This window comes from Tursiops truncatus, chromosome 7 (assembly GCF_011762595.2).
Source record: "Tursiops truncatus isolate mTurTru1 chromosome 7, mTurTru1.mat.Y, whole genome shotgun sequence".
Taxonomy (NCBI): domain Eukaryota; kingdom Metazoa; phylum Chordata; class Mammalia; order Artiodactyla; family Delphinidae; genus Tursiops; species Tursiops truncatus.
Window position 1 is genome coordinate 38,752,743 of NC_047040.1, and position 17,732 is coordinate 38,770,474.

The 17,732-nt window shown below is 36.0% G+C and overlaps 1 protein-coding gene across 11 annotated transcripts in view; it reads left to right on the forward strand.

The window, feature by feature from the left end:
• HECW2 (HECT, C2 and WW domain containing E3 ubiquitin protein ligase 2) overlaps nucleotides 1–17,732 on the forward strand; it is a 417,065-nt gene that overhangs the window by 340,612 nt on the left and 58,721 nt on the right. For all 11 annotated transcript variants that reach the window (XM_073807454.1, XM_033859936.2, XM_073807452.1 and 8 more), the window contains 2 exons: nucleotides 9,235–9,318; nucleotides 16,168–16,277. In XM_073807454.1, coding sequence (XP_073663555.1) covers nucleotides 9,235–9,318; nucleotides 16,168–16,277 — 194 coding nt within the window. The remainder of the gene's footprint in view (nucleotides 1–9,234; nucleotides 9,319–16,167; nucleotides 16,278–17,732) is intronic.

Consider the following 17,732-nt stretch of genomic DNA (forward strand, 5'->3'; position numbering starts at 1 on the left):
ATCTACTTGGTCAAAATAGCATAAATTTCCCTTTGCCAATCGTTATGCATTTTCCTGTTATGACCTGTCTCATCGTCGTCTCCTAATTTGTTTACTGGTCTCTCAGATGTCTGGAACCGACATGACAAACTTTCCTATTTATGTAACAGGAAAACTGCATTGAAACTATTATTTTCCTATGAAAAGTTTGCATAAGCATAATTCCTGAATTTTTTTAAACACCTGATTAAAATAATTTATTGACACCACATAGTGTTATTTGGAGAGTTCTGGTCTGTCTCCCAACTGGGAGACCAGCATTAACAATGACACTTAGAAAGTAGTAGAATATAGATCTTAAGAGTTCAGGTTTGGGGTCAAACAGACCTGGTTTGAATTCTGGCTCTGCAGTTTACTCACCAGACTTTGAATGAGGCATTTAACCCCTCCAACTCTTAGTTTCCCCATCTGTAAAATGGTGATAGGAATTTCTAACTTGCAGTGTCCTTTTGAAGATTAAATGTGATGATGTATTTACAGCCCCTGGTACAACGTAAGCAATAGAAAGCATACAACAAATTTAAAGTAATATTGTATTAGTAATCTGTCCTTCACTTCTTTATTGTATTACAAGGACTCAGTTTAAAGTAATTTACCCCTAATTGTACTGATTCTCAATACCATTATCCCTAAGACCGATCATATGCATAAATGGCATCGTGTGATTCTGTGAACATAGTTAAAATACAGAAAGGGTACCTTGAGTTCCATAATTAACTTCTGTGTAGGAAGGTTTTCTAGTGTTGTGCTTATACTGTGTCCTATAGGAAGCTTTGTTCTAAAATTGTTTACATGTATGTGATGAAACCAGCCTTCACTGCTCCATGCCTGCACAGAGGACTGAGCCTTCTGGCTCAAGGTTCAGTACAATTACTGAAGGCCAAACATCATGGCAAAGTCATTGACATAACATTTTAGAAGCCATCCAAAGTTGAATTAAAACACCTTCTCAGGCAATAACCTTCTCGTAGATCTAATGAGAGGTTTGAGATATTGCTACCTAGGACAGTAAGGAACACAGATTCTTAGTCCCTGATACCTATTCTACGGCTTCTGCAGAAGGAATAATTGCTGCTGATGTTTTATGTGAATGGATATGCCAAGATGTAGTCGTGTATAGGCTTTTGACATGTACATCCTGTAAATGTGTGGTTTTCACATTTTCCATGCGTGGAATCTTGTAACGATTAATTTTTAAATAACTATACAATCACTGAAGATAAAAGAGGCCCAAAAGAAAAACCCTCATAGCCAAGATTAGTTTAGATTCTCTCTAAGTATTACACCCAGGTATTTGTTAAACCACTTTCCCATAAGTAAAGTTCCTTCATATAACTTTTCAAGATTTCCCAAATTACGAATATGTTCATCCACTGGGTATTTATTCCGAAGCCTTGTATTTTCTGGCTAACAAATGATTCAATCAGGGTTTTCAAACCATTTTCTTACATGAAGAATAACCATGTTTTAGGTATGTCTGTTCCACTATTGATTTTTGCTATATTCTGTTGCATTTATCAAGAAAAGAGTTCAGCAAAATGTCATCCTTCTTCAGTAGCTCATCAGATGTGGACTCTGTGTGGACCAAAGAAAAATATCAGTATGGATTCCAGCCTCAATGCTTTTCCCAAACTCAAGAGAATAATAAAGTCATGCAGAATGCATTACCATTTGTGATAGCACAAAATGGTTTTCAATGAAATATGATTTTTACATTTATATTTAAATTTCTAAGTTATTAGTAAATCAGAAGCATTTCTTACAAAGCAAACAAAATACACATCCCCTCTATGTTAATAATGTAATTTTTTTTTTCTTTTTGGTCTTTCGCAGTGGGTTTAAATAGTTATGGAAGCTGTCTTCAGAAAAATTTTCTTGGCTAAAGTTAAAATCTCCTTATTTCATGCACATTGCCCTACATACAAATGGGTACATCCCATTGAATAAGTCCTTACTCTCTGTTCCTTGAGGGCACATTTTACAGAAAACATTCTTGCAGACCCATCAGGGTGCCATTATACCAAAAATCAGGTATCTTATGTGTCTGAATTTTATAGCTTACAATAGAAATGGCATAATATTACCATCTGTGCTTAAAATGTTTAAAAACATCTCGTATTTTTCTACCATATGTTTTCTTACTTTATTCCAAGTCAAGTACAAGCTACATGAAGTCAAGATATGTAACTTACTCATCTTTTTAATCCTCATGGGACCTCACATCTTATATTGAATAAAGTGGGTGTTTGAGAAATATTTGGTAAATTAATCAATTTCATAGCAATATATTTGGGACTTAATGATAGCACCTAAAACTATTTATCCCAAAGGGCAATTAACTACATTTCCAGTACACAAAATCACATCTATAAAGAATCCATCTTTTAAATACAACAACTTATATATCTTTGTATATTCCAGTATGTTATTTTAGATCTCAGGAAATGATAGCATAACAATGGTTTATTTTGAAAACTTGGCTAAAATTCTCTAGCACATAGCATTATTTTGAATATTGAGATGAAATTCTGAATAATGTTCTCAACTTTTTAAATTACGTTGGGATTTTGATGGGGATTTTTAAAAAATTTTTAAATTACTTTGGACACGGTTAGAATATTTAGTTTTCCATTTTTTATTCTACAACTACAGTTTTTTTCATGTGTTCAACCCCTTCATCTCCTACAATAAAATTTTCTTATTTATTTATTTAAGAACTGAATGTTTCTTGTCTAGGTTTTCCCAAAGTATTTTATGTTTTTGTTTCGGTTGTGGGTGGACGTTTTGTTTTTAGTTTTCTAAATAATAACTGCCAAATCTAGAAAACTACTAGTTTTTGTAGTACTATTTTCCAAAAATTGGTGCCTGAAGTTCTTTTTTCCCTTACCTTGTCATTTTATATCACTGTTGAAAAAATACTGCCTTATCCTTGTCTACCCCTTTACACGCTCTTTAACTGACTTATCCGTTCTAATGTCTTATATTATAACCAATTGGGGTCTTTCGTTTATATATATATATTGATTTTAAAATAAAATATATTCATATATAACATAGTTTCAATTCCTGAATATATTTTCAGTTAAAACATTTGTTATCAAATACATAATAAATTATTATAATCCATAAGAAAATACAAACCACCAGTTATGCATTCTAGTATACCCTAGATACTAATTCTTCAGAATAATGATGGGCTTACAGTGCAAGCTGTTAGAATGCCTTAGGTAAGGTGTCTTGTAACCACATGGGGTTTTTTTTGTATAATAACTAAATTCCTTTTTTAGAGTCCAAAATGGTTTTGCTTTACATAGAATTTTGCTTTACTGAGAATAATGTTTCCCATTATCCATTGAATTATGAGAACTGTAAACCCTTCATATGTATTATCCCTTTGGTACTCACAGCATTATTTCAGTTTTATGGAGAGGTCAGAGTCTTATCTACTGCATGTCATAGAAGTACTCAATAGATATTTGTGGAATTAACCAAGGTAAATAGCATGGTTAAAATAACTTACCAACAACAGAAACAAAAAATGGAGTGTATGACTAGACATCTTATTTTGCTCTATTTTCAGTAGATGATTCTGTCCATTGAAAAAGTAATAACTAATTATGAGGCATATCTTATAATATACTCAATATCTTAAAATGGTTGAATGCTACTATATAATAGTTCTGTGCTAAACATTTTATTTGCATTTGTTCATTAAATCCTTTCCACCAAACTATGAGGCAGATAGTATAACTATACTTACTTCAGGATGAGGAAACGAGCAGAAAGAGAGTTAAGTAACTCTCTGAATTCTTAGCGCAAAGTTGATTTATATCCATTTACAACAAATATTGCCTCTACATATATGGCGAATTGATGTCACTTCTGTGCGTCCATAAGAATCACAAGATAATAATGGACCTGTATCTCCAAACCTAACCTGTATAATGGGAAGTAGAAAGAAAAGTTGACCTTTCTACTGCCTGGCTCTTACCCTTCAAGTCAGACCATGCCCTGTGACTGTAATCAGAAATATGAATGATCGGTACTAATTTTACTTTCTTGAAGTTACATCATCAGAGAAGTCATGGGGATTTCTCTAAAATTGCCCTAAGGCAGTTTTTAACAACATATATATTTTTGAAGGTTTACTAAACTGTATCTACAGGAACCATGTGTGTGCAGAGTCTACAATCCAGAGAGTGTTGTGGTTTAGAGGCATTACTGCTTCTGATTGTTTTTGATCACGTGCCCTACTTTAATTTCACCAAAATGTTGGTTGGTTTCAGCGAGGATATTTTCTGCGGGAATTCCGGTCTTGAGACTATGTTCCTTATCCTCAGATGATCTTCTGCTTGAGTTGATCTTCTAGGGTGATTCTAGGCATTTGAGGAAGTGGTTACCAAGGCCTGAAGGCCATGGGCATCTGAGAGACAGCAATAGCCAGCGACGTTTTCCTGAGGTTGTCACTGTGTCTACTACAGTAGACACTACAGTCTGGATCTGTATAAATCTCTTAGTTATAACAGCTATGTTTTCTTATTAAGAGGTTGCCTTTACCTGTCTTTGCGCTTCCTACAGTGGGTTCTGTTTTAGTAAATAATCTAATGTTAGCTTTCTGATTCTCTTTTCTCCACCACAACAAAAAATGCTATAAATATAAGTTTATTCCAAATACTGAATTGGACACAGGGAAATTTGTTAGGAGCCAAATCTGTTTTGGGGTTAACTGATCATGTGCCTGGTTTGATTTTACTGAGCACTTCTTGTGTGCACAGCATAGTGCTAGGTACTTGGAGGCACAAAGATAAAGGAGGAAGAGCTTTTGCCCTCCAGAATCTCACAATTTAAAAGGAACTGAAGTTGTAACTGAGGGGCCGTGTGAGAACGTGCGGTGGAGGAAATGCTGGAATGTGCTGTAAAGGGCACAGTGAGAAACATGCCCATGCAGAGACGGTCAAATGATAAAATGTTATTTGAATGTAATCTTAATTCTCATTATAAACCACTAAAACTGAATAGAATTTCTTCATTACGGTGTAGGCAGTAAAGAAAGAAATTAGAGGACTGCCACGGATTCCTTCTAACTCTATAAATTTAGAAAATAAACTTGAATAAATATATTAATGTAACTTTCAAATGTCCCTCTAATCAGAGTCATGTGAATCATCATCAACGTTTCTCAAACTTGTTATGTTTATTTCAGACACTGGGTGGACTCATGGAAATTTTTTAGGAGCCAAATGTGTTATTTTCCATCCTAAAAGGAAAAGAAGCATTGCAGATCTACAATGGTGATTTTAACCACTTTTATTTTAATGAAACTTAAATGTGTACAAATATAAAATATGCATAAACTTCTTATCCTTACAGCTTTTATAAGCTATAAAACCAAAAGAAATATAAATTACATAAAAACTAAAAAAATAACATTTGAATTAATGATATCGTGAGAAGGTTTTGTTTTTCAGACGCCAGATCACCGATGTTGAGACCAGTGTCAGTGGAAAGATACATTTATGCTTTTGGTTTCACTTGTGTTATGACTCCATTCTTTTGATTTTGCATCGAATGGTATATCGTGCATCTGTGGCATTATTGTGGTCATCACTTTTCTTTCTTAACAAATAGATTATTTTTATCTATGTGAAGAGCCAGTTCATTTAATGGTGCACCCCCAAGTACAATACTGAAGAAAAATATATCATTAAACGTACGCTGTGATGATTCTACCGCCACTTTTCTACTTCTAAACTGTATTAAAACTTTTGTTCTTAGAATAAACCATAACATCTTTTTTGCTTTATTTAACATAAATGCATAATTCACTTCTTAAGTCCATTTATTTTGTTTTCTCTTTAGCCTATGGCAAGTTATACATACATTACCTTGTCTCACTTCATCATGATCATTTAATTTGCAAATTAATACTTCCAAAGAAAAGTTTTGTCTTTTTAAATGGTGAAAGAATTGCATGTGAGGAGCAGACAGGGACTGTTACCATATTTAATATCAAGGCCCTGCTCATCAACACCCTGAAAGTTCACCTCTGATCACTTGGCAACAAGTGTTTTGTAAATGCAAACATGGGAGGTGAAGTCAGTGATGTTGAGTCATGAATGTCATCTATATTGTCCAAAATAGCTTACCTCATGTTAGCAGTTTTGATCATCAAAGTGAAAACACAGCATTTTTAAATTCTCCCAGAACTCAAGATTATGTCTGTAGATTTCTAGTAGGCAATGACAACAGTTTAAGAAATACTGGCCTGGGGCTTCCCTGGTGGCGCAGTGGTTGAGAGTCTGCCTGCCGATGCAGGGGACACGGGTTCGTGCCCCGGTCCGGGAAGATCCCACATCCCGCGGAGCGGCTGGGCCCGTGAGCCATGGCCGCTGAGCCTGCGCGTCCGGAGCCTGTGCTCCACAACGGGAGAAGCCACAACAGTGAGAGGCCCGTGTACCGCAAAAAAAAAAAACAAAGAAAAGAAAAGAAATACTGGCCTGTAGAATATTGGGCAAGGACCTGATAACCGAGGAGTAGTTCCCATTTTTTCCCCTTCAGGACAGATTGGTGACATTTCTGAGGATAGCTACTGACTTCTTTTTCTTCCTCAGCCTTGATCTGCTTTCTTGACAGTCAATAAACCAATGCCTTCTTTGTTTCTATGTGAAATAACTTTATGAAGGACTTATTAGAAGAAGAGTGGGTATAAGGCCTAAACAGAGCTCAGTTAAGTGAATGGAATAATTTAAATATTTTCATGTCATACTGGAATTGCCCATGGACTGTCTGTCTTCCACTGCACCATGAACTCTTTGAGAAGGGGCTGTGTCTTATACCCAGTTGGATTCCCAGTATGTGGTACCATGCCCAGCACACAGTAGGCACTCAGAAAATGTTTGCTGAATGAACGCATATTAATATAATAAAGTCCTTAGTGGTGTGACGTACATCAGATAGCATGCTCCAGTGTCTTGTTCCAGAAGCACATGACCCATCACTTGCCATTGTTATAAATTAGCTGGGCCCATAAAGAACTAGTCTCAGCCTGCCTCTGGTATGTTCTGGCCCAAAGAATCAGACCAGTTGCCTTCACTGCCTCATTAGGTAATATCTGGAAAATGATGAAAAGTTTCCCAATTGGCATGTTTACTCTGGTGTCTTTCCCTTTCCTTCCCTCACCCTGTCATCCTTCTGACTCAGGAAGCTATGATCTGTTCCTTATTCACAGGCTATCACAGGATACATACAGGCCACAGTCCGGAGCATGCTATCTTTTTCCTCACTCAACCCCTTCTGTGTGGTTCCAGTTAAAGGAGTGGAGGAGAGTGCTCAGCCCATTTCTTTTCTCGTTGTGTTCGGTTTGCCTCTTTCATTGTGGTGATAGACTAAGGAGATAAACTGTGTATTTATTGGAGACAGCTTTTGATTCTTCAAGATCAAAGCATATTGTTACTGACCCTTATAAGAGTACTTCTTTGGTCAAGTTCATTTTTTTCTCCAAGATAACTTTTCTCTAATTTAGCTTTCTTTAAACTAACTTCTACATCTCTTATCAAAAAACCATTTACCAGATAATGGGCCTTGGTTTCTGTCATGTGCTTCAGACATATGATTGTAACACTCGAGGAAAAATGCTCTGCTTGATTTGAGACTTCAGCCTGAGATAACCTTAAGCAGAGAGGAGAGGCTGGACGTTCTCTTCTGAATAGTTTCTTTATATATATGTCTGCCATTCATCTATATGTATAGCTATATCTGTATCTATATTGCCAGTAGCTAGCTACTATATATAGCATATATAATATAGCTATAATTTAAAATTTCATAATATAAAATTAGATCATATAAAAATTATATAAAACATGTAATATTGCTACTGGTAATAAAGGACCAAAAAGAAAAGTTGGTAATATCAAAGATTAGGTGCCTCATATGCTAACAGGTTATGTAAAATGGATCTAGGCAGAAGAAGCCTAGGACTAAACTCTGTTTATCATTCCCAGTAAGCTGTGTGGCTAAGAGCGTATCAGTTGACTTTTCTGTACATTAGGGAATTTTTCATCTCAACAATTAAACCTTGCCTTTCACCTCATTACTTTCAAGCCTGCATGCAATTGAATTAGAATTTGAAATTTGGGAATATAAAATTCATTAGAGCTTTGTGTAAATATCAAATAGGAAAACAAGATGCTCTGTGGAAAAGAACTAAATCTAAATAAATACTTACATCAGAGATTGATATTTTATTTCATAGTATACAGGAATCAGAATATATTGTCTTTAGCACTTAGAGTAAAATTGTATACTTGTGTCGGCCCCTATGTTCCTATCAAATGTAATGCTTTCAGTACCATAGTTTATGTTCTTATTTTTTGTCCTCATCTTATCAAAATTGATATGGTGTGCTTTGAAATGGCATGATGTGAATTAGGGGAAGCAACCAGGAAAAGTTTTACTGAATTTATATTCATACAAAGAATTGAAACTAGCAAAACGATGACTTATCAAACAAACAAAAACTTGTGTTATTACATATAACTATAATAAAATAATGGTCCAGATAACTCACATCGTTGTGTTTGATATGTGTATGTATATGTACGTTTGCACAAGTATACGCACAATCTGTTTCACCAACTGTAGTAACTGAAAATGGTTGAGGTTTCAGTTATTTGAGAGGGCCATATGCTTTTATATTGACTATATAATTTATAGATACTACCTGCTTCCAAGTAGGGATGTACTCATTACACGTATGTAGAGGTATATCCTCAGGAAAATAAATGAACATCCCTACACACTCCTTTTTTGGAATAAGAGAGAGTCAGCCTGAATGGTCCAGACTTGCTTAGATTCAAGCCCACAACAAGGCTTTTAACTCAAAGCAGAAACTGAGTTTTATTGGTTGGATGGTGCTGCTACCCACAGTAGTATTTAGGCAGCAAAACATGAAAGCGATAAAATCATTTTTTTGGCAGTGTTAGAACTGGGTGATGTTCATGCTCGCGAGGTCCTCCTTGAAGGCAAGGACCACGTTTTTCTTGGATGTGTATTCCTAGGGCACAGTAGCTGCCATATAGTAGTCCCCCCAAAAATGTTGTGACCATTGTTTAAAAAAAAAAATGGTGCCTAAAGTACTGAGTTATGTCCCAAAAGTCTACTACACATATTTGAGCTGTTTCTTTGCTTGAATAGGGAGAAGATCCAATTTATCCGAACTGAAGGGACCCCAGGATTGGTGCGTCTTTCAAGTGATGCCGACCTTGTTATGTTGCTGAGGTACGTAACCGCTTCTTGAAGTGGGAAGTCTCCTATCGTCAGGCATCGTGGAGCATTTTAGAAAATAACGTGCCAATATTGGCAGCCTATATTCTTAAAGACTCGTGGAATACTCATGTTGAAGGTATAAGATGCTGATATAGTGATAATTCATTTCAGATTTCATTTCTTATCACTGGAATCAGTTTGATTTTGTTCTCACCCTGCTGGCAAAGGAGGTGTGGTACTGGAGAACGGAAAGTCTGTAGAGGCTGATGAGTAGAATGTCCCATCACAGAATGGAGCAGGAGGTTATACCTGGCTTGCCTCATCAGAGTAGAAGAGAGGTTGTATTTATATTTTCGTCCAAAATTTTTTTCTCGAAAGGTGTTTTGTCCCTGTTTGCTGATTTGACGTTATCTATTTATGGTTTTGAGAATTTAAGGTGGGAAATCAGATAAGAAAGTTGAAATTTGGTCACTGGTGCTCACTGCCAACTTGATAGACCTTCCTAATACTGACCAATTATATTTTCTTTTCTGATGGTTAGGTGAGCTTTAGTTTTAAACTTTAGAGTAGCTTAGAATGGCAAGTTTTCATGAGACTTTTTCATTTTTGATATTATCTCTCAAATGTAGGAGATCAGAGTAAAATAATGCTTTGCCGTACCTAGCGATTGGGGCATCTACTACTATAACCTCCATAGGCTTAAAGGGAAGTCATGCTTGGCCATATCAGCAATGTTTTATTTATCTCAAAGTGTTAATAGTCTCATTCATATTATTCATGATAATCTTAACTCTAACCATTTCTACTGCATGCTCGATAGTTGCCATATTTGTAAAACTAAAGCCAAAAAGTTATTTTCTTTTACTCTGTGGTTGGAGCATAATTCAAAGGGATATAATCACTTTCCATAGGTATTTCACTTCATTTTATCCTGAACAAGATGTATTGGTGGTTGGGCGTCACTTCTCAGCCCAGGTGGTGACCCTCAACTTGTTGTGTTCTGACAGTTCTGAAAGCAGGATGTAGCATGCTAGATACTCATGAAGACTCTTGGGCAATTAATATGGAGTATGATGTTTCTACCATAGTTTGGTTGTTGATAAAGTAGTAACATTTATTACAAAATTCTGGCTGGGATAGGACTCTTTTGATTCATTCTAGAAGTCTGTGTTTTTTTATTTAAAGAGTTCTACTTTTGGAATTAGTAAAAACAAAAATGATTGCAAAACAGAAATTATGATTATTGTTCACCTGTCCTTAGTTAAATAATCCTTAGATGGTATAGTCCTAAATATTTTGAGTTACAGTATAGTTTATAATATTTGTACATTGTTAAACACCACAGTTGGCATGAATTTCTATATGTTATGTGGTTGAATTTTAAAATATTTGTAAACTGATTTATATATAAAGAGCAAGGCTACATTTTTGCCCCTTTGGGAAAATAAGCATGTTTTCTGAAGTTGAGCCTTTGCAGAAGTGTGAGAAATTTACTTACATATAGTAGCTTTATAATTATTACATACAAATGACAAATGATGTTATTTAATTCTAGACTATTACTTCATTTGGATGAGCAAATAAATAGTTGTATGCTGTGACACAATATATTACATGTGCATGCTTAATAAATAATATTTAATGATTATTGAAACATTTGGGGATATTCTCAGCTCTATATTTTTTATTTTACTTTGGAGTTTGAGTCATTTGAATCAGTAACTATAAACTCAGGCAGTGGACTTGTTGGATATGTAGATGGAGTCTCTGTTTCTGTTTTTATACTTTGTCTATTTCTTTCTTTTTTGTATTTAAAAATATTTATTTTCTTGGATGAATTTTGTAGTATGTGAATTACATTTTAATAAAAATATTTTTATTAAAGTATAATTGATTTACAATGCTATATTTATTTTAGGTGTACAACATAATGATTCAGTGTTTTTATAGATTATACTCCACTTAAAGTTATTATAAAAATATTGGCTATATTTCCTGTGCTGTACATTGTATCCTTGTATCTTATTTAATTTTTACCTATATACATTGTCTATTTCTTAAAAAGGAAAGTCACTCCTGGTACAAATGGACTTGAATATCATCAGCAAGTTGCAATGTAGAAATGATATAGCTCTAGGAAATTATTCATTTTTAAATAAGCCCATGTAAGGTTATTTTCCAATATAGCTATTACAAAACTCAAGCACTTTAAAATAACTTGGTTGTATTTGTTATTCTATTTCATGTATCCTGTCACTAACTCAACTAATGTAAGAAGTGTGCCTTTAACAGAGCTTATATAGGAAATGATTGATAAATTTGGCTACATTAGGATTCTTAATTTTATGTAATGAAAGACACCACATATAAAGGCATAAATAAGGCAACAAACTAGAAGAATATATTCACAACACATAAAACAAAGATATCATGAATACATAAAGCATGGATTTAAATCAATTTGAAAGAAAATAACCCAAAAGAAAAATGGATAAAGAATATAAAAAAGGGGCTTCCCTGGTGGCGCAGTGGTTGAGAGTCCGCCTGCCGATGCAGGGGACACGGGTTTGTGCCCCGGTCCGGGAGGATCCTACACGCTGCGGAGCAGCTGCGCCTGTGAGCCATGGCCGCTGAGCCTGCGCGTCCGGAGCCTGTTGCTCCGCAACGGGAGAGGCCACAACAGTGAGAGGCCTGTGTATCGTGCAAAAAAAAAAAAAAAAAAAAAAAAGAATATAAAAAGGGGCTTCCCTGGTGGCGCAGTGGTTAAGAATCCGCCTGCCAGTGCAGGGGACATGGGTTCGAGCCCTGGTCAAGGAAGATCCCACATGATGCGGAGCAACTAAGCCCATGCGCCACAACTACTGAGCCTGCTCTCTAGAGCCTCTGAGCCACAACTGCTGAGCCCACGCACCACAACTACTGAAGCGAACGTGCCTAGAGCCTGTGCTCCGCAACAAGAGAAGCGACCGCAATGAGAAGCCCGCGCACCGCCACGAAGAGTAGCCCCCGCTCACCGCAACTAGAGAAAGCCCACATGCAGCAACAAAGACCCAATGCAGCCAAAAATAAAAATAAATAAAATAAAGAAATTAAAGAAAAAAAAGAATATAAAAAGGCATTTCAGAGGAATTGAAGCATGAATAGCCAATAAACTCATGGAAAGATGCTAGTAATCATAAAATGCAATTTCAAATAATGAGATACTATTTCATACTATTAAATTTGAAAAAATCAAGAAGTCTGGTAATACCAAGTGAGAAGTAGGAACTCCATGTTTTCTGGACTCAATGGATTGCAATTTCTACAACCTCTTTGGAGGACAATTTGACAATATCTTGTACAGTTAAAAAGACATATACACTATGAGTGAGCAACGCTGCTTTTAGCTATCATGGAGCTCAATATCAGAAGAACAAACAATTCAATTAAAAATTGGGCAGAAGATCTAAATAGACATTTCACCAAAGAAGACATACAGATGGCCAAGAGGCATATGAAAAGATGCTCAGCATCACTAATTATTAGAGAAATACAAATCAGAGCTACAATGAGCTATCACCTCACACCAGTCAGAATGGCCATTATCAAAAAATCTACAAACAATAAATGCTGGAGAGGGTGTGGTGAAAAAGGAACCCTCCTGCACTGTTGGTGGGAATGTAAATTGATACAGCCACTATGGAGAACAGTATGGAGAGTCCTTAAAAAACTAAAAATAGCACTAACATATGACCCAGCAATCCCACTACTGGGCATATACCCTGAGCAAACCATAATTCAAAAAGAGACATGTACCACAGTGTTCATTGCAGCACTGTTTACAATAGCCAGGACATGGAAGCAACCTAAGTGTCCATCGACAGATGAATGGATAAAGAAGATATGGCACATATGTACAATAGAATATTATTCAGCCATAAAAGGAAACGAAACTGAGTTATTTGCAGTGAGGTGTATGGACATAGAGTCTGTCATACAGAGTGAAATAAGTCAGAAAGAGAAAAACAAATGCCATATGCTTATATATATATATATATATATATATATATATATATATATGGAATCAAAAAAAAAAAAAGGTACTGATGAACCTAGTGGCAGGGCAGGAATAAAGACGTAGACATAGAGAATGGACTTAAGGACACGGTAAGGGAGGGGGAAGCTGGGGTGAAGTGAGAATAGCATCAACATCTACCAAATGTAAAACAGTTAACTAGTGGGAAGCAGCAGCATAGCACAGAGAGATCAGCTCGATGCTTTGCGATGACATAGAGACGTGGGATTAGGAGGGTGGGAGGGAGGCTCAAGAGGGAGCGGATATGGGGATATATGTATGCATATGACTGATTCACTTTGTTGTGCAACAGAAACTAACAGTATTGTGAAGCAATTATACTCCAATAAAGATCTATTTAAAAAAAAAACATACACACTATGACTGAGCAACTCTGCTTTTAGATATATACCATATTTACACTAAGAAACTGTATTACATGTATACAAGGTGATACATACAGGATATCCATTGCACCATTATTGATAAAAAGCATACAGTGGGGAAAAAAGTCAATATTTGTCAAGAAAGGTATGGATAAATAAACTAATACATTAATAGAATGGAATACTACATAGCAGGTAAAAGTAGTAAATTAGACCCTTATATATCAACACAGACAGATACCAGAAATATATTGTTGAATAAAAAATGTTCAATAATTCAGTATACTTATAAAGTATTTAAATAATTTTTTAGCAGCGCATAAGGCAAAACTGTATATTGTTCGTCTGTACATATGTTGCAAAATATCAGACTATGGAATGATATGTTAAAGTCATGATAGAGGCACTCAAAAGGGACTTCATATACATAACATGCATACACACAGATATATAGATACATCTATATAGAGATATATACACATCCCTAAGTATGCATGTGTGTTTGAAGCAAAAGTAATAGGGTTAACATGTACTAATCCTGGATGATATGTATTGAGTGTTTTTATGTTATTTGCTATCTCTCCTATATTAAATATTTCAAGTAAAAAAATTTCGATAAGAACGATTTCTGCATATTGGTTGTATTTAAAGGAAGTAAGTGTCATGGAGCAAAGGACACAGGTATAGATGTTTGAGGAGAGGGTGCTAATTCCTACTTTTCAATTAATTTAGCTATGAATTTCTAGACCTTTATGGTATCAACTGTTTATATGGCATTTTTCCTTAGCAATCAACTTAAAATTCACATTATTTCAATGGTTATTGATTTATTGAGAAAGAGAATTGACTGTTTCAGGGCTTAATTTGATATTACAAATACAATTACTTATTGCTTCTGTTTCTAAATCTTTTGACTTTTATAGTTTAAAAGTGGAAATATGGCTTAAAAAACTATGGTGTCTAAAAATGTTTTTGTGATAGTGGTTTAGCAGACATGTGCAGGTGAATGAAGAACCAGAGAAAGAATTATCAAGTTGTTATTGCATTGCTGTAACCCAGTGTCCCTGAGCCTTAAAAGTATTGACATTTTGGGCTGGATATGTCTTTGTTGCAGGGGGCTATTCTGTGCATTGTAAGATGTTTATCAGCATCCTGGCCTCTACCCATTAGATGCCGAAAGCACCCCCTCTCCCAGTTACGACAACCAAAAACATCCTCAGACATTGTACGATGTCCCCATAGAGTGTGGGGAAGGGCAAAATAGCCTCAGTGGAAAACCAGTGCTATAACCCTGAGGAGTTCTTTCCTTAAATCTTCGCAAGACTAAACTGTTGGCACTTTTTCTCAATGTTTTTTGAAAACAAGTAGCAGGTTTCTAGATGTGACCAAAGTTGAGGGAAAACTACTTCTACTCTTAATTTAAAAAACACAAGTACTCTTACTTATATTGTTGATTCTATTTGTCAAGTGTTTGTATATTTGATAATCAGTAGTACATTTCTTTATCATAACAGTTAATGAAAAGTCTAGGATTCCAAGATCTCAGATCCCTGGTTACTATCTTTTAGGAGAGTATTAGAAACAGAAATTTCAGTATGGAGGAGAAAGAAGACACTAGGTTGAATAACATCAAAATCCTCACATCTGAAAAACATTATAAAGCCAGACTAAATGAGGAAGCTTATTATTTAGCAGTTGTAATTATTTAAGAGGTGTTTTGTTTTCTTTTGCTTTTAATTCTCCAATGAAATCCCGAGCTCTTTGAAGGCTGAGATCATGTTGTATGTGTCTTAGAATGAAGGTATGAACATACTTTGTGTATTTACTATGGGTCTTCCATAAACATTGTCTCTTGTGTTTGACTCATATTCCTAGACGTAAAAACCCAGGCTATTTTCAGGTGAACGTGCAAACTCAAACTCATTTAAAGTAACAAAATAGAGGGGCTTCCCTGGTGGCGCAGTGGTTGAGAATCTGCCTGCCAATGCAGGGGATGCAGGTTCGTGCCCCGGTCCGAGAAGATCCCACATGCCACGGAGCGGCTGGGCCCATGGGCCATGGCCGCTGGGCCTGCGCGTCCGGAGCCTGTGCTCCGCAACGGGAGAGGCCACAACAGTGAGAGGCCCACATACCGCAAAAAAAAAAAAAAAAAAAAAAAAAGTAACAAAATAGAGATCATGCTGTCCAAAGTTGGTAGGAAAACAGGCAAATAACCACAGGTTTCACAAAAGATGCAAGAGCCACCCGTTTTTGTCCCACTAATTACCTGCAGGAGAAGGGGGACAGGTGCTTTCTTCAGGACGTGAAGTGGACCTCAGATGGAATTGGTCAGAGCGAGAGATCGACTTACTCATTGCGGAAACAAGGCATTTACCCACCTCTTTGGCTAAAGTATGCATTTTATTTCTTGTCTTTCCCCAGTTTATTTGAAGAAGAGATAATGTCATATGTGCCTCCACATGCCTTACTCCATCCCAGCTACTGTCAGTCCCCACGTGGCTCTCCTGTGTCCTCTCCCCAGAACTCACCAGGTGAGTCCACCGGCTGCATGCAATTTCTCTGAGGAGTGAGCCCTGAAGTCACATGTTCTGTCCTCATAAAGGACAGTAAGGGAACACTTTGGGTACATCTGTACTGTTAGCACAGGTACATATTCTGTGGTACTTCCTGTCTCTTAAAACTGGCTTGTTTCCATGGGGATTTATTTTGATAGGAAAATAATGACATTCCAAAATAGGATAAATGTCAGCAGCATGAAATACTCAGATGTAGAATTTACTTTTCATTATGTTATGTAGCGCCTAATATATCTTGGAAAATATTAGGGCACAAAATGCTATGTTAGCTCTTTGGATTTAAAAAGTTCTAGTTAGGAGATTGATTCAATGAATAATAAAGAGAAATCTATTTTCAAGAAATATTATAGAATTAGAATTAGTGAGTTTAATGGTCTTGGATAATTTTTTTCCCTTCAGTAGTTACTAACTGCATTAGATAGGAAGACCAGAGATACATGGGCAGGTAGAACATGCTGATAGATGAAATTAACTAAAAATTTTAAGTTTAAATTCTTTTTGAAAGGGGTATGGTGTGAATGGAGGAATGAATGGAGGAATGAATAAATAGTAGATAATGCAGCTTAGCAAATGAGTTATTTTTTAAGGAAAGTAGTCATGATGTTGACAGAACATCAGCTCTATTTATCCTTATTATAAGCCATATATAGTTCACACTGTAGCAGTTATCAGAATTTAAAACTATTTTAATAGAAATCCAAACTCCGTATGTGTCACTGAAAGCTGCTCTGTGTTCTCTGATATATAACACCTGTTTTCATATATTGGCATCATAGTGAAGCTGCAGCCCAACTGAATACGGCAAACAGAAAAAGGTCTATTAATTTGTTCATTTAATAGAGATTTATTGAGTATCCAGCTATGATCCAAGCCCTGAATTAGACCCTGGTTCTACAAAGATGAATAATACAGTCTCTGCCTTTGAAAATTCACGGTGGGGCAGTAAGTCAACAAGTGACTCCAAAAGCTCTGTGTCTAGTCCTATAATGAAGAAATGTGTGGGAACAATTCTTCATTCAAGATGGGGGTGGGGTGTTTGGGGAAAGGTATAAAGGGAAGCCTTGAAGAATGATGAATAGGATTTTACCAGGTGGACCAAAGGAACGAGGACATTCTAAGGAGTAGCATGAGCTAAGCCACAGAAGCATGAAAGTAGTTTAGGACAAATTAATAGATACAAGTAAAGGCAAGTTCTCAAAGCGCAGGTTGGAAAGATAAGCTAGAGTTGGTTGGCCACTGAAGTGTTACTTTGTACTCCATGTGGAGCCACTGAAAATTTACAAACAGGAATATCCTGTTTTATAAAGTTCAGTTTGGTGGCCACGTGGAGGATGTATTAGAAGACGAGAGACTAAAGTTAGAGAAACCATCTGGGAGGCTGTTGCATTAACCCAGGTGACATGATAAGGG